Source organism: Pelophylax lessonae (assembly GCF_965119305.1).
Source record: "Pelophylax lessonae genome assembly, chromosome: 2".
Taxonomy (NCBI): domain Eukaryota; kingdom Metazoa; phylum Chordata; class Amphibia; order Anura; family Ranidae; genus Pelophylax; species Pelophylax lessonae.
The window spans coordinates 579,280,680-579,307,930 of NC_138769.1; the positions used below are offsets into that span (position 1 = coordinate 579,280,680).

At 46.0% G+C, this 27,251-nt stretch overlaps 1 protein-coding gene across 1 annotated transcript in view; it reads left to right on the forward strand.

Moving 5' to 3' along the window:
• The first annotated feature begins 20,162 nt into the window (after window positions 1–20,162).
• Window positions 20,163–27,251, forward strand: part of LOC309545887 (glycoprotein-N-acetylgalactosamine 3-beta-galactosyltransferase 1-like) — a 31,154-nt gene continuing 24,065 nt past the window's right edge. Inside the window, exons 1-2 of the mRNA XM_082245303.1 lie at window positions 20,163–20,340; window positions 25,942–26,597. Of these exons, the coding sequence (XP_082101429.1) occupies window positions 20,172–20,340; window positions 25,942–26,597 (825 nt within the window). The 5' untranslated portion in view covers window positions 20,163–20,171. The remainder of the gene's footprint in view (window positions 20,341–25,941; window positions 26,598–27,251) is intronic.

The following is a 27,251-nucleotide window of genomic DNA, read 5'->3' on the forward strand; positions in this document are numbered from 1 at the left end:
CTCCTCCTATAGAAGACAGATGGCCAGAGAGAGAAAACTTGTAATATTCTATTAAAACCCAAAATAATATGTCTGACAGGTAAGAAGTGAGACTACCCAGGGAGGTAGCAGCAGACGCTCAGAGTAATCAGAAGACATGAGGACATGGTGCTGAGAAGGTTGTCTGATTTTGCGTGATCGCTCTGAATGTAATATAATTGATAAATTAATTTTATTAATATTATTTTCTACTATTTAAAAAAAATTGTAAAAGCTTTATTCTGTTTGGGGGTGGGGGCGATGCAAGTAGTTGGTCTTTCCTAGGGCGCAAAATAGTCTAGCACTGCCCCTGAACGTGACCCATTTAAAGTCTTCCTCCCAGATGATCTCGTTCATTTAGAAAGAACCATTTTGGTATCTCTGATATAATCTGTGAGCCTTTTTACTATGGTAGTAGTATGGTTGTAGATAATATTCTACCCACTCACACAATGGTTCAAGAAGAGAACCAATACCTAATACTATAGGTCTCCCCATAGGTTTTTCTAATGACTTATGAATTTATGGCAGGTGATGGAATATTGTCATTATAGGATCCCCAACAAACAACCTTTCCCTTCATTTTTCACTTGTAATACACTCCCAGTATCCATATTCCAGCAATTCCTGAACGGCGGCTTATAACATGGTGACGGGATTGCCAGAGAGTGTAAAATAAATATTAGGATCATTGAACTGATGCATGGCGTCCCTCTTATATTGTTCAGCATTTAGAACTACAAAAGAACCTCATTTATCTGCTGCCCATACCACAATGTTGTGCTGTTCTTTTACCTGATGGTCAATGATTCACCTGAAGTTAAATATTTCTATAAGGTCGATGCATCTGCCCCATTTGCGATGCAAAGGCAGTCAATTCTTCCTCTACAACATCTTGAAATGTATTAGCAGAATTATTTCTGGTTTGAACAGAATAGAAGTGACTGTCTCCTTTAATTGGGAATGGAGTATCTACACCCCAAGAACCTTCAGCGGACAAAGAATGCAGTTGTTCTAACAAAAGCTAAGCTTGTGCCTCCTAAAATAAACATGATTTTATTGAGGATTGGCCCTCTTCTGGACAGGGGGAAGATACCTCCTAAGAATTATTCCCACCCCCCAAAATGTTTTGTGAGGAGGATGTTTCTGACAAATCTGTTAACATCTGATATAGTACTGAAAAGATGAAAGTGTCTGCTAGGGGAAAAAGAGAGACCCTTAGAAAGTAGAAACCTGAAATATTATTGACATCAGTACCAATAGTTGGAATTAATAATTTCTCTTACGTCCTCCGACAGTCGCCGCCTCTTCATATTCGTCACAATGGGGAAATTGACCTTTGCTCCATAGGAGTAGCTAGGCAACAGAATATGTCAATATTAAAGCTTTTAACATATCCCACCCCCAGGGGGTGGTCCCCTCAGTCAATACCCTCCTACTTCCTGTAACCATACCTCAGTTTCATTGTCTAGCTTTCAGGAGTTAGCTGGCTGTTTCTGTGCTGGGGCATTTTGTCTCAGCCTTTATCTTCTTTTTGATTTTATTTGAGTTTTTTTCTCTCTCTTTACTTAGCTGTTACTTTTGTCAGCATTAGTTAGTTCTTCTGATGAAGAGGATCGTGCGGGCTGGGTCTCGGGCTGGCCCCCCTGGTCGCAGGTTGTGGGCCAGTGGCTTCCCAGCCTGCCATCGAGCGTTCGGTCAGGTATTTTTCCTGCTATATGTGAACGACCCATCCCTGTTCGCTGTAGGGATCCTGTGGTGAGGTGGCTACCTCACTGGACGCCATGCGGTTTCGCACCGCAGTTCTACTGCGTCCTGGCTGCGACTCTCCCTGTCCCATGTGCAGTGGCTTGATCGCTTGTGCGGGCTCCCCACGCCATTCGGAAGGTAAGTGTACTCTGTGTGGGGACCTGTCTGTTTAGTGGGTGTCAGTCTGGGACTGTGTAACCCTGCATGTCTGTTCACACTATTGGGCTCCCTGTCTGGTTTGATGCTGCTGTGGGCTGCAAGGAGGGGGGCTGTTATACACTGTTCTGTGTTACAAACTGTGTGATTATCTGTGTGACATGCTGTATGTTGTAGGGCATGCTGTGGAACATGTTTTGTGCACCATGCGGCGGCCGCTGCTGCGGCCCGCCATTTTATTAATAGCTGCAGGCATGTGAGGGCCATTTCTATGTGCTGGGAGCGGCGTTTTTGGCGCCAAGCACCGCCATTTTGCCAATTTCCTCTGATTCAGAGGGCGATGGTGATGGGGCTGCTATGGCTGGGGTCACCTTATCGGGGTCCCGCTCGTCCCTGGACCTTGTGGGGTCTGAATGGGAGGCAGAAGTTGAAGGGGTTGATAATTCCCCCCCCTGGCTCGTCTGAAGAGCTTGCACTCATGGATGTATTGGTTGCTTCTATCACACAAACACTGCATTTGCAGGATGAACCATGTCCTCCTGCCGTCCTAGCCTCTTATGGGACGCAGCGAAGAAGCAAATCATCGCAGGTTTTTCCTTGCACTGAGGATTTTCAGCGCGCCGTTAGTGAACAATGGCGCATTATACGGAAGCCTTTTGCTGTGCCAAGTAGGTTCAAGCTACGTTTTCCTTTCACACCCGCGACTGATGAACGTTGGTGTGTGCCACCTCCGGTGGATCACGCGGTGGCAGTTTTGCATAAATCTACTGCGATTCCGGCGGAGGATACCCCGGTGTTCCGGGATGCCACGGACAGGAGGCTGGAGTCTCTTGCACGCCATACTTGCTTGGTTACCGGTTCCATGCTGAAAGCTATTTTTGCTTCACTTATGGCAGCTCAGGCTGTCGCGGATTGGACGCAGGTGCTCAGGCGCGCCCTGGTGGCTGACTCTGCCCCTCCGGCGACGTTGGCTATGGTGGATCATATCCATCAGGGTGTCATGTATTTGTGTGATGCGGACTTAGATATAGTCCCTTTGGCTGCACGTGTGCACAGCGTGGCGGTGTTGACACACCGCCTGACTTGGCTGAAATGTTGGTCTGTGGACCAAGCTTCTCGCAAAACTTTAGCTAATCTACCCTATACGGGATCTCGCCTTTTTGGAGAACCCTTGGATACACTGATAAAGGGGATCACGGGGGGTGAGAGCACGCTCTTGCCCCAATCCCACAAGGCTAGGGTTGCTCATGGTAAGAAGCATGCTTCTTTTAGACCCTCTCAGGGGTCCTTTCGTGCCTTTCGGTCACACTATAAGGGCAAACCCTTCAAAGGTCACGGCTCACAAAAGAAGCCGTGGATAAGCAGAGATCGATTTTCTCTCCTGGCCGGCGAGCAGATTTTTTCCTTCAAATCTTCAACTGTCTCCGGAGCGTTTGCGGGATCTGCACCTGGCGGTGCGGGACCTGCGGGCTCAGGGAGTGGTGGTTCCGGTGCCTCATCGGGACAGATTTTGGGGGTTCTATTCAAATCTGTTCACTGTGCCCAGGAAGGAGGGCAAGGTACGTCCAATTCTGGACTTAAAAGCTCTGAACCGCTTGTGCTGGTTCGCGAGTTCCGCATGGAATCCCTGCGGTCGGTGGTGGCTGCCCTGGTTCCGGGGGAATTCATGGCCTCCATCGATTTGAAGGATGCGTACCTTCACATCCCCGTTTTCGAGGGTCACCAGAGGTGCCTTCGATTCGCCATTGCGGAGGATCATTGCCAGTTCGTGGCCTTACCCTTTGGTCTCGCTTCGGCTCCGCGGGTGTTCACCAAGGTGCTTGCACCGGTTCTGGCTTTGTTGGGAGCCCAGGGCATCTCTGTCCTGGGGTATCTGGACGACATTCTGGTTCGGTCTGCGACCAGTCAGGGTCTGGTGAAGGACCTGTCCGTCACGATGCAAACTCTACAGGAGTTTGGTTGGACGATAAACTTTCCAAAATCTACGCTGTGCCCGTCGGTTCATCTTCCCTGCCTGGGAATGATCCTGGACTCGGTCCAGGCGAAGGTCTTCCTACCGGACGACAAGCTCAGGACACTTCAGGAAGAAGTCAGGTCCCTCAGGGACAACCAGTGCTCGTCCCTCCGGACGGGTATGAGGTGTTTGGGATTGATGGTCTCGGCTTTCGAGGTGATTCCCTTCGCCCAATTTCACACGCGGGGTCTCCAAGCGGAGATCCTGTCCAGGTGGGACGGGCGACCGCAATCTCTGGATCTCCAGATTTCGTTGAGTCATCGTACCAGAAGGGATCTTCTGTGGTGGCTACAGTCCCCGGCGGTGTCGGGGGGCAAGTCTTTTCGTCCTTTCTCATGGACGGTGATCACCACGGATGCCAGCCTGTCGGGCTGGGGTGGTGTTCTGGGCGTTCTGTCCTCCCAGGGAACTTGGTCGGAGGAGGAATCCTGCCTTCTGATCAACATTCTGGAATTGCGAGCGATAAATCTCTGCCCTCGCCGTTGGACGGACAGGCTGCAGGGCCGTCCGGTTCGGGTGCAGACGAACAATGCCACGGCGGTGGCCTACATCAACCACCAAGGGGGCACCAGGAGTGCCCGAGCGGCTCGGGAGGTGGCCGACATTCTGTCTTGGGCCAAGACGCACGTCCCGGCGATAACAGCGGTTCACATTCCGGGGGTGGAGAACTGGCAGGCGGATTATCTGAGTCGCCAGACCTTGGACCAGGGAGAATAGTCCCTCCACCCGGATGTCTTCCAGATGTTGTGCGCAAAGTGGGGTCTTCCGGAGGTAGACCTGTTCGCGTCTCGTCTGAACAACAAGGTGGAAAGGTTCGTGGCAAGGACGCGCGATCCTCGGGCAGACGCGTCAGACGCGTTGGTAACTCCGTGGCATCAGTATCGGCTGATGTATGCATTTCCACCGATTCAACTGCTGTCCAGGTTCCTTCGCAGGTGTACCTCGGAACCGCACACGGTGATTCTAGTGGCACCGGACTGGCCTCGCCGGTCTTGGTACGCAGACCTCGTGAATCTGGCGGTCGACGCTCCATGGCGTCTGCCTCTTCGAAAAGATCTGTCTCAAGGACCGATTTTTCATCCTGCTTTACAGTCGCTGGCTTTGACGGCCTGGCTGTTGAATCCGAGGTCCTGAAGGATAGGGGTCTATCCCCTGAGGTCATTCACACTTTGATCAACGCGAGGAAGTCTTCCTCGGGGAATGTCTACTACCGTACTTGGAAGGCCTATTTTGCCTGGTGTGAGTCCAGGGGGTATCCCCCTCGCTCATACTCGGTGTCTAGGGTGTTGTCTTTCCTTCAAACGGGTGTGGACCAGCGTTTGGCGTTGGCTACTATCAAGGGCCAGGTTTCTGCGCTGGCCGTTCTTTTTCAACGCCCTGTGGCGTCTAACTCCTTGGTTAGCACTTTTGTTCAAGGGGTGCGACACCTGGTCCTTCCTAGGAGGGAACTTTTGCCTCCATGGGACTTGAACCTTGTTCTGTCCGTATTGCAACACGCTCCTTTTGAACAGATCAGGAAGATCTCGTTGTCTATGTTGTCCAAGAAGGTCGCGTTTTTGGTGGCGATCACTTCGGCTCGCAGGGTGTCGGAGCTGGCAGCTTTGTCCTGCAGATCTCCGTATTTGGTCATTCACTTGGATAAGGTGGTCTTGCGACCTAACCCTTCTTTTCTTCCGAAGAGGATCTCGGAATTTCACCTCACTGAGGACGTTGTCTTGCCTTCGCTCTGCGCGAAGCCTAAACATCCGAAGGAGGTGGATTTGCGCTCCTTGGATGTTGTTCGGGCGATCAGGGTTTACCTGAAATCGCCGGAATCTTTTCGCAAGTCGGATTCTTTATTTGTCCTTCCGGAGGGATCTCGGAAGGGCTTGGCGGCGTCGGCTTCTACCATCGCCAAATGGATCAGACAGACCATTGAACAGGCCTATGCTCTGAAGGGGAAAGTTCCCCCCATGCCTGTGAGGGTGCACTCTACCAGATCTCTGAGTACGTCTTGGGCCTGTCGTCATCGGGCTTCTGTGGCCCAGGTGTGTAAGGCGGCGACTTGGTCGTCCGTTCTCACCCTCTCAAAATTCTACAAGGTGGATGTTCAGGCATCGGCAGATGCTTCCTTTGGCCGCAAGGTTCTTAGTGCGGCGGTACCTTAGGGTCCCTTGTTTTTGGGCCCTTGGCTGTTTGGGATGTCGTTTATCCCTAGGTTATTTGTTTTTTCCTGGGTTGTTGCTCCTGTTGAGCAAGTTTTTTTCATGCTACCCAGCGGGTTTCCTTCCTTTGGTAAGGTTCCTTTGTTTCTGCTGAGGAGACTGCGTTGCCTTGGGCGCGGCTGCATTTCCCACCCCTCATGTTTGTACTGCTTTGGGACGTCCCCATTGTGACGAATATGAAGAGGCGGCGACTGTCGGAGGACGTAAGAGAAAACGGAATTTTTGTAAAATCTTACCTGTAAAATTCCTTTCTCTGAGTCCTCCGACAGTCGCCGCCCCCGCCCCTCTTTTGGGGTTTGGTTATATACTCTACTGCTATTCTACTGAAACTGAGGTATGGTTACAGGAAGTAGGAGGGTATTGACTGAGGGGACCACCCCCTGGGGGTGGGATATGTTAAAAGCTTTAATATTGACATATTCTGTTGCCTAGCTACTCCTACGGAGCAAAGGTCAATTACCCCATTGTGACGAATATGAAGAGGCGGCGACTGTCGGAGGACTCAGAGAAAGGAATTTTACAGGTAAGATTTTACAAAAATTCCGTTTTTTGTTCCTTCTGCATTGTGGGTATTGCCTGTCTTTATTTTCTTCCTCGTCTTCCTCTTTGTCTGATGTGTTTCTTGCATTTTGATGTCTCCTTTCCCATACAGGTGTATGTGTTGCATTAGGAGGGACATGCAGAGCCTATGCCCACTCCACCAGTCAGCGTACCACTGTTCCCTCACCCCCAATAACAGAATGGAGTCCCGCTGAGCACATAACGCAGACCTCGTGCGTGTGTAGCACCACCTCCATAAGGGTCGCTGGAAGAGAACTGTCCCCAAAGGTTGCCCTGACCTTGCAAGCCTCCTGACACCTCTGACACCCTGGGCTCGGAACATAATGTAAAGAAAGCATACAATTGCAAAGACATCAGACTATAGCAAGTAAAGTAAATTCATATTTCAGCAAACAGAACAGAATGTTCATGCAGATATTTTCAATGTCAAACTTTAGTCTTAGCAAGTATACAATATACGATATACAATGCATAGAAAATCACAATAAATCAAATAGTGGTAAACAATAGGCCCTGGAAGAACCTTGGACCCCAGGTATAAACAAAGAGGAGAAAGACCTTTCTGAGTCGAACCGCGCCCTTAACCACTTGCCGACCGCCGCAAGTACTTATACTGCGGCGGTCAGCCCATCCTGGGCAAAGTGACGTACCGGTATGTCACTCGCCCACGAGCCAATAGGGGGCGAGTGCGCGCCGCCGGGGGTGTGCTCCCGCCCCCGCTCGTTCACAGTGATCCCCGCGTGAGTGACCGGCGGCTCCGATGTCCGCCGGTCACTCGCGATCTCCCGCTGGAGAGGGAGAAAGGCAGGCGGCTGATGTAAACAAAGCCGCCTGTCATTCTCCCTGGTGTAACTGCAGAGATCATATGATCCTGCTATGTAGGATCGTATGTCTCTGTGGTTACATCAATAGCCACACCCCTTGAAAGTTAGAAGCATGCCCCTAGGGACACACTTAACCCCTGGATCTCTAATAAAGTTAACCCCTTCCCTGCCAGTGTAATTTTTACAGTAACAGTGCATATGTATAGCACTTATTACTGTAGTAATGTCACTGGTACCCCCAAAAGTGTCAAAAATGTTAGTCAGGGGTCCGATCTGTCCACCGCAATGTCGCAGTCCCGCAAAAAAATCACAGATCGCCGCCATTACTAGTTAAAAAAAACAATTAAAATGACATAAATCTTTCCCTTAGTTAGTAAACGCAATAACTTTTGCGCAAACCAATCAAAATACGCTTATTGCGATTTTTTACCAAAAATATGTAGCAGAAAACAAATTGGCCTAAAATGTTAAAAAATTTTGATTTTTACATTTTTTGGGGGGGGGGGGGGGATTTCATATAAAAAATGTGAAAAATATTGTTATTTTTTCAAAATTGACGCTCTTTTTTTTGTTTTAAAATAAAAAAAGGTGCGTATAGGAGCCTCAGCCCATATAAACACTAGCAGCGCTAAAACAACCTCTAACAAGGTTGAAGGTAAATGGCAAACAAAGTAGGAAATTAATATAAAGCCTTAAAGTTCATAAGTCCATAATATTCTCAGGGTGAAGTCACACGAAAGAATGGGTGCATAGAAAAATCGTTGTGTGGTGGAACACAAGACTTCTTTATCGATCACTCAGCAACCATCATATCCTTCACCTCACCACTGTGCTCCCCCCCCTTGAGAGTGGACACGTACCCTTAACGCTAGGGTTTAGCGCTTTATTCAATCAAAAATCCTCCACTTCCGGATGGTGATCCCCTCAGGATTCCACTCCAACTAGTAGGGATATAGTCAGCGCCTCCTCCTCTCCTCTCACATAAAAAGGGGGGACAGATACCTCCTCCTCTCGTCTCACATAAAAGGGGAACAGATACCCATAGCGTAATATGTACAAACAAGGCTTTATTAAAAAAATTAAAATCACACTCACATGGAATCGGATGTATTTATGCGAACAACATATCCAAGGCACAAAACCCGGTCCTCCTACTACTGACGTTGTCCCCACTGAGCCACACGGTACGGGTGATCCAGCCACCCTATCACGATGTTACTCGGACTCAAATGGCGTTTAGTGCTAGGGATCCTCTGGGATGTCCTTGGTATGGAACAGAATGACCGCGTGCTCACGCCCTGACGCGTTTCGTCGGCACTGGACTTCTACTGAGGGCGTGAGCACGCGGCCACATCACCTCATCTTTATACCCTTAAGGGGGGGGGGGGAGGGTGCAGGTGTGCGTGGTGCTAAACGAAGGGCGGGGTCCTCAACCACGTGGGCAGCCGGAAGTCCGCCGCCAATACGCATACAATCTACGTTGGCGTCCGGAAACCACTCCGCCGCTGATCTCCAGGTCCGTACATCCGGACGCTGGAGACACCGGAAATGACGTCTCTGAACTCCGCCCGTCGTTGTGTCCGCCTATCCGGACATCGATGGGACCGGAAATGACGTTCGTCATTCGTCCCGCCCTGCCCTCGAGGCAGGAAACAGGAAACGAATTAGAGGTGACGTTTAGCAGAACCGCCCCCCACTGAGTCCGCCTATCCGGACACAGAAAGGGACCGGAAATGATGTGCATCCATCGTCCCGCCCTGCCCTCAAGGCAGGAAACAGGAAGTGGAGCCAGCTGTCATCTATTTGTCTGGACAGGAAACCGGAAATGGAGCTCTCAATCTACATATCCCTCATTCTAATACACCGGAACGGCGTAACCCCCTACATGCATATGATGCGAACTTCTCAATAGAGCGAGCCACATCTAGGTCCCGGGGGGGGCGGGACCTAGATGTGGCTCGCTCTATTGAGAAGTTCGCATCATATGCATGTAGGGGGTTACGCCGTTCCGGTGTATTAGAATGAGGGATATGTAGATTGAGAGCTCCATTTCCGGTTTCCTGTCCAGACAAATAGATGACAGCTGGCTCCACTTCCTGTTTCCTGCCTTGAGGGCAGGGCGGGACGATGGATGCACATCATTTCCGGTCCCTTTCTGTGTCCGGATAGGCGGACTCAGTGGGGGGCGGTTCTGCTAAACGTCACCTCTAATTCGTTTCCTGTTTCCTGCCTCGAGGGCAGGGCGGGACGAATGACGAACGTCATTTCCGGTCCCATCGATGTCCGGATAGGCGGACACAACGACGGGCGGAGTTCAGAGACGTCATTTCCGGTGTCTCCAGCGTCCGGATGTACGGACCTGGAGATCAGCGGCGGAGTGGTTTCCGGACGCCAACGTAGATTGTATGCGTATTGGCGGCGGACTTCCGGCTGCCCACGTGGTTGAGGACCCCGCCCTTCGTTTAGCACCACGCACACCTGCACCCTCCCCCCCCCCCCCTTAAGGGTATAAAGATGAGGTGATGTGGCCGCGTGCTCACGCCCTCAGTAGAAGTCCAGTGCCGACGAAACGCGTCAGGGCGTGAGCACGCGGTCATTCTGTTCCATACCAAGGACATCCCAGAGGATCCCTAGCACTAAACGCCATTTGAGTCGGAGTAACATCGTGATAGGGTGGCTGGATCACCCGTACCGTGTGGCTCAGTGGGGACAACGTCAGTAGTAGGAGGACCGGGTTTTGTGCCTTGGATATGTTGTTCGCATAAATACATCCGATTCCATGTGAGTGTGATTTTAATTTTTTTAATAAAGCCTTGTTTGTACATATTACGCTATGGGTATCTGTTCCCCTTTTATGTGAGACGAGAGGAGGAGGTATCTGTCCCCCCTTTTTATGTGAGAGGAGAGGAGGAGGCGCTGACTATATCCCTACTAGTTGGAGTGGAATCCTGAGGGGATCACCATCCGGAAGTGGAGGATTTTTGATTGAATAAAGCGCTAAACCCTAGCGTTAAGGGTACGTGTCCACTCTCAAGGGGGGGGAGCACAGTGGTGAGGTGAAGGATATGATGGTTGCTGAGTGATCGATAAAGAAGTCTTGTGTTCCACCACACAACGATTTTTCTATGCACCCATTCTTTCGTGTGACTTCACCCTGAGAATATTATGGACTTATGAACTTTAAGGCTTTATATTAATTTCCTACTTTGTTTGCCATTTACCTTCAACCTTGTTAGAGGTTGTTTTAGCGCTGCTAGTGTTTATATGGGCTGAGGCTCCTATACGCACCTTTTTTTATGTCATGTTTTGAGTATAGCTGCTGCTTTATTGGTTATATAGGCATACGAGTATATCTTGCTGCATTGCTAGATACATACGTTTTGATCCTAGGAGTATTGCATATACATGAGCGCTGAGTGGGTGGGATAAGGAATACTTTTTCTTTCTTGCTCCTTTTCTATATTCTTTTTTTTGTTTATAGCGCAAAAAATAAAAATCGCACAAGTGATCAAATACCACCAAAAGAAAGCTCCGTTTGTGGGAAAAAAGGCGTCAATTTCATTTGGGTACATCATCGCACGACTGCGCAATTGTCTGTTAAAGTCACGCAGTGCCAAATCGCAAAATAGACCCTGGTCTTTGAGCAGCCAAATCCCCCGGGGCTTAAAGAGTTTGTAAACCCGAATAAAATTTTTTTTTTTTTCTTACACCCTGCAAAAGAAAGACATAATGAGCTAGTATGCATCGCATATTAGCTCATTATGCAATACTTACCTCAGAACGAGCCCCCGCCGTGCCGCTCACTCACCTCTATGACGGGCGACATGTCTAGTCGCCCGTCTTCCGGGATCGCGGCATCCGGCCATCTGATTGGCCGGAGCCGCGGTGACGTCACTCCCGCGCACGCGCGCGGGAGCCGACAGTCACGGCACGGGGCTCTGAAGGAACGGCACGATCGGCCGTTCCTTCAGAGCGCATGCGCCAGTGACGTCACTGGCGACATGTAAGGTAAATATCTCCTAAACGGTACATGTTTAGGAGATATTTACAGTACCTATAGGTAAGCCTTATCATAGGCTTGCCTATAGGTACAAGTTGTAGAGGAGGGTTTACTTCCTCTTTAAGTGGTTAAAATCCTGATTCTACGGGCCCAGAAAGAAATCATACAATTTAGGAGAACACAATATGTGAAGAATGCGATAAGCAATTCTGAGTAAGAGTTCCCCTTATTGTGCACTGTTATGTACAGGGAAGAGGACAGAAGTCCTTGTAGCGTAGGTGTTCAGATCTTCAGCTAGCTCAAAAAGGGCCCAGAGTGGTTGCTGTGCAATGGTGACCTGCAATAATAAATAGCATATGCAAAGTGTTTCCTGCTAGAAGCTTTTGTATAAAGAGATGGGATAAAGGGGTCTGCATGCAGTGTCTTTTGTAAGATTTACTCAGGGTGGGCTTATGCCCGCTCACCAATCCTGATGATACCAAGGTTAAAGGGCATAGGATGTTTCAGAACAGGCTCTTAAACAATTTGAAATCAGTGAAGGGTGCCTGGCCGTGCACCTTGTGCCACTGGGATTCAGCAGGGTCTATAATGGTGATGATGACAGTGACCCCCGATAGTCACTCAGCTGACAGGGAGCTGGCAATTGTGGATTTGCCTGCAGGTGTATGTCTCACTCACTGAAGACTCTCCACGCCGCGGTGTCTGCTCGCATCACCCAGAGCGACCGGGTCCCTGATCTCAGCTGAGGCCATAGTCCCAAGAAGGAGAGCTCCTCCCAGGACCAGTCTATTTATGTCCTCACCATGAATTCTACTCTCTCCAGCTGCCTGGAACTTGTAGTCTGCAACACCACTGGCTACATCGATATCTCGGCTCTCTGGACCACATGCCCCATGATCCCCTACTTTTTAGTAGTGGTCATTCTCTGCCTTCGGGAAATTATATCACAATGTCAAGGCTGAACACTAAAGGAAAACAAACTCTAGGCAGCCCTTGTTAAAGAATATCCCACGATGACACCGGCTGACTAGTCAGCGCCTGGCTACACATGCTCTCACTTAACTTTTCTCTTTATATACCAAGTTACCAGGTGTAGCACCCTCTAGTGTGCTAGTAACTAATGCAGGCAAATTTATTGACTCATTGTAAGTGTGAGTCTGAAATCTTGTTCAGGATTTACTGCAGGTCAGGCTGGACGACTCACAGAGGCAGGTCTCTGGTGCCTCCCCCTAGTTCTGAAGGTTTGGATACATTTTTAGAAGTTAGAGGGTGGAGACCAGGAGGGTTGATCTGTGGGCCTGGCAGGGTGGCTGAGCCAGCCCTTAAATATGAATGAGTCATGCCAGCAGGGAGTCTGGTTAAAGATGGAGTGCTGATGAGACTGTCCGTGGCCTAGAAGGGGTCTCCTAGGTCTAGGGGAGACCAAAGCTCTAGGCTGGGCTCAGGCTGGCTCAGGGGGATCCATTCAGCAGAGTGGTTTGAAATGGAATCTTGCCTGAAAAGCAATGAGAGCAAGGAGGACAGTGTGAGTACATCAGCACATCCAGGGACATTCAAGGGAAGAGACTGTCATATGTAGCAAGCTTTCTAAAAGAACAGTGTCGTGCGTAACCATTTTATTGCCTTGCCCTGAGAGATCTTCAGAGCAGCCAGGAGGACTGTTAATACCTGGAAGCGGTGTAGATGGGAGCAAATCCACACAAAGATAGGATACACTTCTGCATGCAGTTTGCCTCAAACTTTTGTGCTATTTCCAAGAGAGGCTGAGAGCTCCTAGTCTGTAATGGACTTTTGCTACTAAATCTACTAAGGATTGTGTATATTTACAGGAAGGAAAGCAGTCAAGGATCTTTTGTACAGAGGACGGAAGTCGTCCCCGGTTGTTGTTCTTGATTCAAGTTAGGCATCCCCTAAATCCCTTTCACGTATCCAAGTTGTTACCCCTATTAAAACATAAAAAACAAAGCCAAGGGAATGACTTCTTGTGTTTGGATGCAAGTGGAGAATGCATGTTGCTTTGCTGACATGAGTAGCCAGTTACTAGCAGCCCCGGGGGGGGCACACAGCACGGAGACACAGCTGCCATCCGCCTGCTCAGCGAGGGATCGGCGGATAGATCCCTTGCTTAGAAAAACGGAGTCCGCCGACGGACTCCCCTGTGTGAAAGGGGCCTTATGTAAAGATTCGGCCGACGACCGATCGGTCGATTGTAGGCTTGTTAGTATGATGCTTCCGACAGCCGACAGCGCATTTTCGGCCGAACAGAATCTGTTGTGCAGGCATTAACATTTTTGTAGGCCGACACCAGAACGGCAGATTGTTCGCCAGTCAGTACAGAATTCGGCCGACACACATCTACAAATCTGAACACGCATGATCGGAACCAAATAGCGTCCTGGAAGAATTTTCTCAACTTTTCTAAACATTTTATCCAGAAAGAACTTTCGGCTTGCGGCAGTCCAAAAAATATGTGAAATGCGGAGCACATGCTCATCTTGATAAATGTGAGAAGAAGGAAGATGCTGCTCATAATTCAATACTTTACAAATAAAAAGGCATGTGTTCTGTTATGATGAAGATAATGTTTGTCTATTCTATCTGTTGTATCAAATTTTAGAATTAAATAATTTAAACTCTTCACCATTATCTTTGTATTTTGACTGCAAAGATCTAACTATTGATATGTCCCTTTATTCTTTTATGAATTAATGTATAAAACATATATTGCTGGTTATGCACAATATTCAACATGTTAACAAATTAAGATAGGCCATTTTTTAATTTCAATCGTGTTTATTTTTCTAAATCAGAAAAAACAAACAGAAAACATTAAGTCCCCGTTCACACTGGGGCGACCTGTGAGGCGACCTGGTCGCCTCACAGGTCGCCATAGGTCGCCTTCCATAGGGAAGCTGCGGACCCGTTCTAATAGGAGTGACACAAGTCGCTCCGACTTAGAAAAAGGGTCCAGAGCTTCTTTGGGGCGACCCGAGCGACCGTCATAGACTTCAATGTTATGAAGTCAGTGCCGGCCGCTCCGAGGTCGCGGCGCACTGCTCACACCGCGACCTCGGAGGTCGCCCCTGGAAGTCGGATCGCCCCAGTGTGAACGGGGCCTAATACTTTCCGTATTATAAAAATAAACATAAAAAAGGTCCATTTGGACTAAATTAACTTATTAAATTAGAAACAGGGGTAAAATAAATAACAGGGTACAAAAATTATAATTGCCTATAGGTATAGTCATGCTGCCATGAGGGCATGTTGTCGTCATTTTGCCCATATTGCCACTGACTGCCATGTGGCAGTTGGCGAGGTGGTGGCTGGTGTTGTGGAGGTGGAGGGCACGGGTGCTCATCGCACACGTGTGTGTGCTCCTTCAGGCAGCCCCTTTCGGCCTTGTGCAGAACCTCCAATATCAGTTTTTGCGCAAATTGGCGCTGTAGTAACTCCACTTGCCCTAATGTTTTGCCTGTTAAATTCCCGAAGGATTCATGGGCTTCAGGCTTTCTACGGAGGGCTATGGTGGCCTCACTTATAAATTGTGTGGTGATCTCATCCACATGTTTTTTTTTTTTTTGTCTCCGTTTGGCAGGAGGTTGAAATGAAACCGAGGGCTCCACAGCCTCCTGGCTGCCACCTGCCTCCTCCTCAGTGATACTTCCCTGTTGATGAAATGAACAATTGATTAGAATGTTATAGTGTATATAAAAATGCATGTTTGTTATATTATTGTGAACAAATAGCAGACTTTACATACAGTGGCGTATCTAGGGTCCCCAGTGCCCTTGTTGAGGAGCTGTATTTGGCAACAACCCCCCCCCAAGATCAATGTAAAAATGTAACCACCCAAAAAAATCTAAAAGGGACTTAAAAGTTTCTCATTTGTCCCTTGTTTGCCCAGTGTAGAGCTCTCTAGTGGGCAATCATTGTCTCAGGTGTGAACAACAAGAAAGAGAGGGGTGAGAGATAGAAAGAGGGAGAGAAAGAGGGGGTGTGAGAGAGAGAGGAGGGGGGTTGCAGAGAGAGAGGGGCCTGAACTTGCAGAGGGCTTGATGTAGGGCATTGAGGGTGAAGTGGTGCAGGGAAACAGGAATAAGGAAGCCACCTGCCTTGCTGACCCAGAGTGAGAGACCAGAGACGGGATCGTATGCATAAAAGGAAAGAGATCTCCAATAGTGTAATATTGCATAAAATTCACTATTTATTAAAAGACAGATGAAACACTACATTACAGAATAAAATGCGAGACTTCGTGGACATGATTGGCAAATTTAAAAAAAAATTTTGAAAACGTTTTAAGTGTTTTTATTGGGATGTTCCTGATTTTACCGATTTTGTATTGTCTTTTATGGCATATTTATTGCACTCAGCTGTTAAGGGTGTACCCAAGTTTGGAAAAAGCACTTTACAACACCCTAACCCTAACCCTGTGAATGTTTGTTACTAAAAAATTTTTTAAATTCAACAATACGTGTTAGATTCTTTCTTTGACTTTCGTTGGGGGGTCCAGGTCTAAAGCTGTGTAAAGAAGCACTAAATGTATGATGGCTGTCCTATTCACATATTTGCATGTTAATGAAAGCAGTTTTGACACTGCCATATGCGAGTTGCTGGGGGTGTCAATGAAATGTTAAAGACCCCCCCAGTTTTATCGCATATCACAGTGCGATCTGACATTTCACACAGGATCGGATCACACAAGTGTGAACGACTGTGCGATCCTATCCTGATGCGGCTGAATAAATGCATCATGTGCGACTTTTGTGCGAGTGCAGTGCGAATTTAGCCATACAAACTGTATGGCTGATTTTGCCCTGAACATCCGATCGCATGTAATAAAGGGGCAGTGCGCTCCGATATTACATGCGATCAGATGTGCAGTGTGAATTGAGCCATACACTTTGTATGGCTACATTTGCACTGAACCCGCACACAAGTCGCACATGACCCTTTATTTCTGATGTATCTGGATTGGATCGCACAGTGCTTCACACTTGTGGAATACAATCCTGTGCAAAATGTAAGTGGCGGGTCAGCCTTATGCGATGCTGGAAGGCTGCAAAGTCGCAGCCTTCCCGCATTGCATAAGTGTGACTCAACACTCAAGGTACTAGCAGTCCTAGGATTCAATATGGCATTGATATTGCCAGTAGCAATCAGTGTAGGGAGATCAGTGGAATCTATAGTGTATTGCTGGTTCTTTGGTCTAGTTCACTTTACATTACCTATATATAACACTTTGAGCTCAACAATGATCAAGTTTCACATAACACTGACATATCGTAACATTGGTGGGCAGTGAGAAGGATGTCATAAATGAACACAACATAACAGGTGTAGGTACGTTGTTAATACCCTAATGTATTATAATAAATATATAGTATGGGCACCTTCTGGAGAATGACCACCAATGTAAGGTGACATCAGATGAACCTTGGGTGTGACCTAGTTCTCAATGTGAGAGGGTTTGTGGAAATTTAATGGGGTGAAGAAGGCCCTTGTATTTACACCACTGGGTAAAAAATAACACATCGCCATCATCACTTTGGATCAGCTGGGGAGAGACTACAGTAAACACACTGATGAATGTATTAACCCTTCTAAAGTCACACATATATAACACATGATTAACCCAAAAAATGATGTTTGGGATATGTGCCCAAATGATTAGAATCCACAATACAGAATCATTGCAATTTTGGTTTAATGTGTAGAAAAATATTATATCTCTGACATTTATCTTGTGTCTGCCATATATTATAACATTAATGGGTGTGTGGCAGTGATTCCTGCCAGGACACAGCTCCTCTCCCCACAAAATATTCCAGATATTCCTGGCGGATCTGACGGGCCCTTTGTGATGCCAACCTGGAACGTCCAACTTGCATTGAGGTCATGGACTCCACTTTCTCACGGAGTTGTGCCTCTCCACTTGTCCCTGGCATAGCAGGGTCAGTATCCAGTTGCTGCATTAGATAGTTTTCAGCATTCCTGCGTAGAAAGTTGTGTAAAATGCAGCAACAGAGGACCACGTGATCTACTTTGTAGAGTGCCAGGTGTATGGACATCAGGAATATCCATAACCGGTTGGCCATTATCCCGAAGGCATTCTCAACAACTCTGCGAGCTCTGGACAACTGGTAGTTGTAGATCCTTTGCCCGGGGGTGAGGTTCCTCTGAGGGTAGGGCTTCATAAGATGCTCCCCAAGCGCAAAAGCATCATCTGCTATAAAAACAAAGCTCATGCCCTCAATGGTTTGCTCCCTGGATGGCAAGTTCAGAGTGCCGTTATGAAGACGACGAGCGAACTCCATCTGCTCCATAACTCCCCCATCCGAATTGCGGCCATTTTTGCCAATATCCAAAAAGATAAACTCATAGTTAGCATTAACTATGGCTAGCATGACTATACTAAAAAAACCTTTATAATTATAAAAAAATGTGCCGGAATTCGGAGGGGGGACAATGCGGACATGCTTCCCATCTATAGCACCCCCACAATCGGGAAAATTCCCCTTTTCCAGAAATTGAGCAGAAATCTCCAGCCATTGCTCTGCGTTTGAAGGAAACTGTGGGGGAAACAAAAAACAAGATTTAGTGCTTGAGCACATCACATTATTAATTACACACAGTTGTCTGTTAAATGCTTATGCAACTTTGATAAGATATAAACAACAGGAAGCCAATCGTTTGGATTTGGGGATGTAACATCTACATACATTTATTTTACACCTCCTAATGTTATTATATTGTAACTCACCAGCTAGAGCAGAGATTCTCAAACGACGGCCCTCCAGCTGTTGCAGAACTACACATCCCATGAGGCCTTGTAAATCTCTGACATTCACAGACATGAATTGTAGTTCCTGAACAACTGGAGGGCCATAGTTTGAAGACCTCTGAGCTAGAGCTTTGGTATATGCTGACTTTTAGATTTAGCATGTGGGTGGGGGGATGGGTAAGTAAAACTATGCATTTATACATCAATAAGGGCTTGTGGTCAGTGAAGGTTTTAACATCATTACATAAACATACACAATCATAGGTGGGAATGGATGGACTGATGTGTTTAAGATAAATCATAAACTAGGTACTAAAACATTGGCCAAGGAATAATTGTTTGAGGGAAAGTCATAAAATGACACAGATTCAATATACTGTTAACAGGCAATGCATTTAGGGACACATAGGAGAGAATGCTGGGGTGGTTAGTGGGTAATTTTACAAATGGTTAAGATAATATACATCTTTACTACTATGTGCATGCGGACAGAGGGTAGTTACAAAATAATGGCCTGTGTAAATTGCTGTACATCCAAAAACATCATAATTCAGGTGATATGACTAATACATGTAATGTAATGTAAAAAATTAAAGGTACCTTGATATAGTCCTTCTGCAAGACCTTGATGATAGCAGAGCAGGTCTCAGGGATGATGATACCAAGTGCTTGGGGGGAGATGCCTGTGGTGAACTTGAGATCCTGCAGGCTTCTCCCTGTTGCAAGATATCTCAAAGTCGCAATAAACCTTTGCTCAGGAGTAATTGCAACCCGCATACACGTATCCTGCTTGATAATATAGGGGGACACTAGGGCAAGAAGACGGTGAAAGATGGGATCCGTCATCCTCAAATAATTGCTGAAGTCATCAGGATTATTTTCCTGGAGCTCCCTCAGCAAGGACATGTGGGAAAATTGATCACGGTAAAGCAACCAATTTTTTGTCCAGGAGGTCAGCTTCTTCTTCCTCTTGCTCATAACTCGCCTCAGAGCCAAAACTCCAACACTAACTACAGCAAGGGTCGAATCCTCGGTCTCCATAAATAATTCTCGAACGATGTCTCGGAAAATAGCGAAATGTCGTCAACCAAACAAATGCTACCGAAATCAGCGCGAGATGCCCAGAAGGGTCACAGCCAAACACTCACTTCCTCTTTTGTAGCGGCGGACGTGCGTCGAACGTGCATTGAATGTACTGACGTCATTTTTTGTCGGCCGACAAAAGTCCAGGGCAAGTCTAGAGCACTTTTCAACAGACAACTAACAGACACGACAGCCCTGGACAAAAGACGGCCGATCGGTCGGCCGACGACCGGTACGTGTGTACGAGGCATTAGAACCTCAAGTAGTTTTTGCTGTCTTTGTCCTCGTTTGTGAGATCTCTCCTCACTTCCTATTGTATCCACTATGCCAAGTTTCCAGCAGAACAGGATTTGTGATATTCACTCATTACTATTGATCTAAAAACGCATCCCCAGTATTTCTATAGATTTGCATTCTTCTGCTTTCAAAAATTAAGAACAATGCGGTATAAAATGGTATAAAGGATGCTATCTTTCCTGGGCTGTATTTTGTCATGCTACACTACATCTACTGACCACACCTGAATGATCAGACCATTTTGTATCTATAGACAACAAAGCCCATCTCCAACATGCCTTGATATTGGGCCATATTGAAGCAAAGAAGGTACCAACCACTCCAAAAAAGATTCAGTAGTTGGCCAGATTTCCATAATGTACATTGGTGATCTGGCATTGGCACATTGTTTGTATGGTGATCTGGCATTATTCACAGGTTTAACATTTTGAAATATTACACTAATAATGAAGTATCTTTCTTATTTTTACAGAAATAAGCAATGCCTTGTTCAAATATTCAGATGTCATGGCTGATGTACTTTTTGGGCTTCACCGTGGGTTATCTCATAACATTCTACTGGACTAGTGAGAATTTTTACTTGGGTACGCATTTACTGTTTAATCCAACACCACATTGGAAATCAATGACCAATTTCACTCCAGAACAAGGTAGCTATACAACTCTCATTCTTCTCTTTACTGTAAAACAGTTTCTTTTTTAAAGCAAGTGCTGATACAGAACCACATACACCATTTGCAGTAGCACATTACATGAACTGCAGCTTTTGTCTAAAATGGTTGTAGATTGCTTCCCCAATATGTTTTTGGTATCCTAGCAATCACTGGTGCAAACCCACAGTATAGTTTTCAGAAAGGGATTAGCAATGACAAGCCTAATGTGTCTCTGGGGAAAGATTTGCTTCAAATCAGGCTCTATGATTGCATGCAGGAATGCCCAAAGCTTTGAGTCTTAAAGTATACCTAAATGTGAGGAGTTTGTAGGGAAAGAGTTGTTGGACTCAACATGAAGTTCTGCTTTCCAAGGGTAACTTCTCGTTGTCACTTCTGGTTCCGCCTCTGTTTTCCTGGCCACTAGTGGCCAGGAAAGCAGCCAATCAGACCAATCTGTGTCTGAACGGTTGCTTTGGACTGGAATCCAGACTCCAGAGGACAGATGCGGAGTCTAATAGACCCCAGATCTCTCTATAAAGAGGACCTGTCACGGCCCATGCTGTCACAAGGGATGTTGTTCATCCCTTGTGATAGCAATAAAGCTAATCCCAAAAAAAAAGTTTAAAAAATAAAGTTTTGTATAAAATAAATAATAATAATAAAAATTAAAGCATCCCATCCCCTTACGCGCAAATGTGAACACATTCGTTACTCCCATACGCATATGTTAAAGGTGATTGCACCACACATGTGAGGTATCCCCCACCAACGTTAGAGCAAGAGCAATAATTCTAGTACCAGTCCTCCTGCATAATGTCAATGATCGCCATTTTACTCTCTAGGATCTCTGCTAAAAAAATTATATATATATATATATATATATATAATGTTTGAGGGTTCTAAGAAATTTGCCATTATTGGCCTGGATACAAAGTGGCCTGGATACAAAGTGGTTAGGAGACACAGCTAAGTTCATTAGAAGGGTGTCAGCAAAACCCCTGTGTTTCTCAATGACCAATACAAAACTCTCTTGCTCTTGTGAATCCATCTGTTGTACTGATGGGGGCTTCTCATCTGCCCTCCCATTCCCTCTAACCAAGACTTTGATCCATTGGAGGACAAGTAGGCTGTTCTCCCAGCACAACCAGAAAACTGACCACTGGGAAAGATGTGCTTCTATGCCTAGCTTGGTCAGTTTAATATAGGAGAGCAGTGGGACTGGCAGTATCACTGGGTATTTCACACAAAGGAAGCAATGCAAAGAGAACTCCTTTCACTCTGAAGAAGCCACGTTCATGGCGTAACGCATAAGGGGCAGAGCCAGCTACGTAAGATTTACACGTATGTGTCACAGTAATACATTTGAAGACAACCCAAAGGGAATAGTCTCCAAGCATCCACAAGCTGCACCCTTCATCAGAGGTGCCACCTGGCGGTTTGTGTACATGATGTACACCAGTTTAAGTGCACTTAAAAACGTGAGTTGATTGTATATAGTTTTAATGATAAACATAGTTGGTTTGATGGAAAGCGCTATGATGGTCCATGTATTTTCTGAGCTTCCTAGAATTATAATGCTGAGTGTCATCTGGTGAATATGGACCAGGAAGAAGATAGAGGAAAATACTACTCAGATTTTGCCCTTAATGGGATAATCTTTTTTTTTTAGGCCTATTGTCCATAGGTTAAAATAGGAGATGTGCGGCCAATGGTGGTGGTTACACAAGGTATAAAGTTTTTTTTTTAAGAATTAGCACGCATTGAAAGGATTGCAGTAAAAACAGACAAAAAAGATGCCACAACTGTGGTTTTACCACTCACTGTAATTTTAACCTTACAGCCTGTCTGGGCTGTCTGAGCTGTACACATGCTGCGGCCACAATGCTTAAAGCGGAGTTCCACCCAAAAGTGGAACTTCCGCTTTAGGGAGTCCTGACCCCCCGACATGCCACATTTGGCATGTCATTTTTTGGGGGGGGGGGAGCGGGTACCTAGTTTTGACAGGTACCCGCTCCCACTTCCGCTCGGAGCGCCGCGGCGCCCTGAGCGGAAGTTCTCCTCTCCCCCTCCCTCCCTGCAATCTTCTGGGACACGTCAGAGGTCCCAGAAGATTGCCGGCCAATCACGGCGCGCAGCGCGACTCGCGCATGCGCAGTGGGCACCCGGCTGTGAAGCCGCAAACTGTAACAGCCGGGTGCCCACAGCAGTGATGCCGGCGCCGTGGGAGAGGATCGAGGCTTCCGGCGGCCGCATCGCTGGACCATTGGACAGGTGAGTAAATGGCTGGAACTCCGCTTTAACTTTACAGCCATGGCATTTTAAACTCAGGCTGCAGAGATTGACAGGGGGAGCTGTCAAATTCACCCATTGAGGGAAATGGGGCTTCACTGCAATCCCAAGCCAAACATGAAACACTTGTCTTACTGACATGGCATGGTCCCATAATGTAAAACTGACATATGGAGATTTAAAAACAAAACCAAACAGGCACCAGGAGACAGCAGTAACACCTAGTGCCTGCCAGCTGCTTTGCCACCCTCTGAAAAGAGAGCCACCACAGATCACTTTTCAGAAGGCTGTAAGCTTAAAGTATAACTAAAGGCAATTTTTTTTTTTATAGTTTTGGACAGAGTGGTGATGGATTAGAACACTTGTCAGATTTTATTGCTGTCTGTGTCCCTGATTCACCCTCTATTTGTCCTTCTTACCATTATCATTGAAGGTGAAAGTAAAAGAAAACCTCACATTTTGAGAGGTCCCCAGAAAAGTAATAGAGGGGAAAATCTTCTAATTGGGATACTAGTTCCAGTGACCTGGGAGTCCCCAATGAATTCCTTTAATTTGCAGGTATTCCCTCTGACTTCCTGTTTGGCTACGAAACAGGAAGTGAATGGGAAATCTCCGCAAGGGGACCCAGATAGCCTCTCTGTCTGTCTGAAATTGTCCAAAGTGCCTTGCTATGCTGACACCTTAAGAGCTCCCTTCAGTGGAACTAGGGGCCAAGCCCAACCCCTGAAACCAAATGATTTGGACCAGTGCACAATGCAAGGTCCATAAAGACATGGATGAGCGAGTTTGGGGTGGGGGAACTTGACTGGCCTGCGCAGAGTCATGACCTCAACCCGATAGAACACCTTTGGGATGAATTAGAGCACAGAATGTGAGCCAGGCCTTCTCGTCCAACATCAGTGCCTGACATCACAAATGCTCTTCTGGAAGAATGGTCAAACATTCCCATAGACACACTTCTAAGCCATGTGGACAGTCTTCCCAGAACAGTTGAAGTTGTTATAGCTGCAAAGGGTGGGCTAACTCAATATTGAACCCTACGGGCTAAAACTGGGATGCCATTATAGTTCATGAGTGTGTAAAGGCAGATGTCCCAATACTTTAAGGTAATATGATGAATGTCATATGTGCTTGTGTGGGTAAACTGCTTACTGTAAAGGTCTAGTGAATGACGACTATTAATGCAGTGTTTCTTGCCTAGTAGGTACTGTTTCCTAGCAATGTTATCTCTTATTTTTGTAGCACTGACCCCCGAAAGGGCTGCTGGTTTGATCTGGGCCTGCACTCTACCAATAAACCCCACTAACTTGGCTCAATCCCCTTGGCACAGCTGTGATGCAATGGAATACAATACATTGTAAGATAGTACAAAATACCTGTATTGTCACTCCAGGATAAGACAACAGCACAATGGATTTCAATATAAACAATTAAAAAGAAACAGTATACATATATATATATATATATATATATATATATTGTGACAGGAAGTCAGGTAAATCTGTGAGTGTTGTCACAGATGGGAGATACACTTCTGCTTGGTTTAGACAATTCACCAATTACTATAGGGTGTTGGCTGCAGAGGTAGCCAGGAAGGTGTAAGGACGTTGAAACAGCTTCAGCTATTCAGAATGAGGCAATTAAGGCCTCTATAAGTTATCCAGGGGATGACTGCTGATTGCTGCCTCCTGAAGTGATGTGCGCTGAGGAGAGCAGTCAGATGAAGACTTCTCAAGGTGAGGTCATGGACTTTTTCTGTGTGAAGAAAAACAAATTGACATTTTCTGTGTGAAGAGAAAATAAATGGACTATTGATTGTCTGCTGTGGGATCAGCAGTGTCTGCCCAGCAGTAGGTTGGGACAGACTCCCTAGGTAGGTTCCTGTGTGTGAAGGTAGATGCCCACAGTGGCAAGGATTTAATTTGTTTATTTTTATTTATGCTGTTTTTGATCCTTGCACTTGTGTGAAGAAAATTGCAAGAATAAACCATAGACTGTTGTTTTCAACTACTCCTCGGCTATCTCCCTGTGTAACGAACCCCCCCCCCCCAAAGGGGTCATTCACACCCGCCACCGAGCTAATCCCTCACAATATATATATATATATGTCTATACCTGGGGAGCTCCCCCTACTTTATAAGCTATGTGTGAGATCTCACTTTTTGAGTACTTAGTCCTGGATCTTCTTTTCTTCGCTAGTTAAAGTGGCTCCTTGTGATTTGTAATCCACAGTTTTGGTGAGTTAAATTGAAGTGAAAATGCTCCTGGTGTAGCTGTAACAACTATTTTAACATTTCTTGAGACATCAAGGTAGATAGGCCTCAAACCTTCTCAGTATCAGTTGCTCTGCTCCTTCGTGAAACTATAATTTCCAGTGAGGCCTGTATATGAGTCTAACTGCATGTGAGATGTAACAAGCTGTGGGCCGTGGCCCGCTCACCCACTGGATAGAGGCTCCGTGTGGTGACTTTTGTCCAGTGACTGAAACTTGCTTCTCCGTCAGCTGGGCCAATCGCTCCGTTCAGCCCCACTGGGTGGATCCCGTCCTCCGATGCTCAGATGAGTGTCTCTGGGTTCCTGCAATCTGGCCACCGTCTCTCCACAGGTCCTCTCAGGCAGGCCACACGATTCCAAGAGACCTAAAATGGCTGCTCCGGCTCCTTTTATTCCCTACCCAGCATGCCGTGCACAAGAAGGTGTTTATGGGTAGGTCACCAAACCTCTCAAAACCAACAGTCACTTCCTGTCTAGTCTTTTGTGCTTCTTTCAGGAAAAAACATATCTGCATTACCAGTATTTGGTCACTAGATGGCTCGAAAATACTCAAACATAGCAATGTCCATAGACGTTTTATTAAAGTATACAAACACACATCAGCATGGGAGAATATCAGCGCTACATTATACTTTGGTGAACCTCCAGCCTTTGACTACTAACCATTGTTTCCAGAACAACAAGACAGGGCTAGACTAGGCTGTAGGTGAGAAAAAATGTTTTCCAGGGATTTTAATAGTTTTGTGCTCAGCCCAAAATGAAAACTAACTTTGGATTTACTTTAATGTCAATAATAGATGTAATCCAAGCCCAAGTACAGCTCACCCAAAAAGATGACTTCTGTAATGGGCAGCTATACTCAGCAGCTAACCTCCTTATATTCATACTCTTGCTGTACTGATGTGTGACTGCTTAGGAGCACATGAAGTGTCTAAGAGCATAAACATAAGCAAATGGTACAAAAGACTGGTGAAGGATGGCAGCATACAGGGACGTGTTTTATACTTGCTAACAAGTTGCATTTGAATATTACAGATATGAAGAGTGAAGAGCCTTCACATAAAGTACGAGTGTTGTGTTGGATCATGACATCACCAGATAACTTACAGACTAAAGCCATTCATCTGAAGAACTCCTGGACTCGTCACTGTAATAACATTTTATTCATGAGCTCCACTGCCAATAAAAGCTTCCCCACTATCGGTCTGGACACCCAAGAAGGAAGGGACAATCTCTACTGGAAGACCATCCGTGCCTTTCAGTATATATACAAACATCACTTTCATGAAGCGGACTGGTTTTTGAAGGCAGACGATGACACTTACGTTGTGGTGGACAATTTACGATTGATGCTTTCAAATTATACACCCGACCAACCAATATATTTTGGCAAACGTTTCAAACCTTTTGTCAAGCAGGGCTACATGAGCGGTGGAGCTGGTTATGTACTCAGCAAGGAGTCTTTGCAACGTTTTATAGAGGGGTTTCGCAAAGGGATCTGCTCTCACAATTCATCGGTGGAGGACCTAGAACTGGGTCGGTGTATGGAGAATATGGGGGTTATAGCTGGAGATACCAGAGACAACAAAAATAGAGAGCGTTTCCATCCATTTACACCTGAATATCATTTGTTTGGCCATTTTCCTGAAGGAACTGTCTACCATCATTACTGCTATTACCCTATCATAGAGGTGAGTTCAGCCCTGCTGGTCAGTCTAAACATATACCTGTATTTTTAATTTATGGTAAATGAACTACTAAATTTTGACAATTGTAAATCGACAATTTTTAATATGATATATTATTATGCAAGTAATTTAAATGGTAGATCGTATTATTAAATAGTAAATATAAATACTAGCTACTATAAAGTATTAGCTGGAGTTTGGCCTTAAATTGTTAATGTATCTAAATCTGGCAGTACATCTGAAAAAAAATGAAAACCTTTTGCAAAGCCAATTTTTGTTTTTTTAAAGGAAAAATTGAAAAAGAAAAAGTGTGTAATATGTTCTTTTACAATGATAAATGATATATCTATGACATGGTATTCAAACTATATAACATGAAGACCTTAATGGAAAATTTCTGAGACTTTATGTGAAGCCCTAAATTACTGCAAATTCTCTCAGCTGAACAGAAGTAAATCCTGGAAAACAGTTCAAGTAACACTGTACTTCTCAATTCAGTTCTCAAACAAGAGAAATGTGAATTTCTCTTTTGGGCTCTATCTTGTACCGCCTACAGTTGGGTGATACAGTAGATGATGATTTCTGTCTTCTCAGGGCTTAATTGACAGGTAAGAGGCAAAATATTTTTGACAAATTAGTTTATCTTGATAACCATCA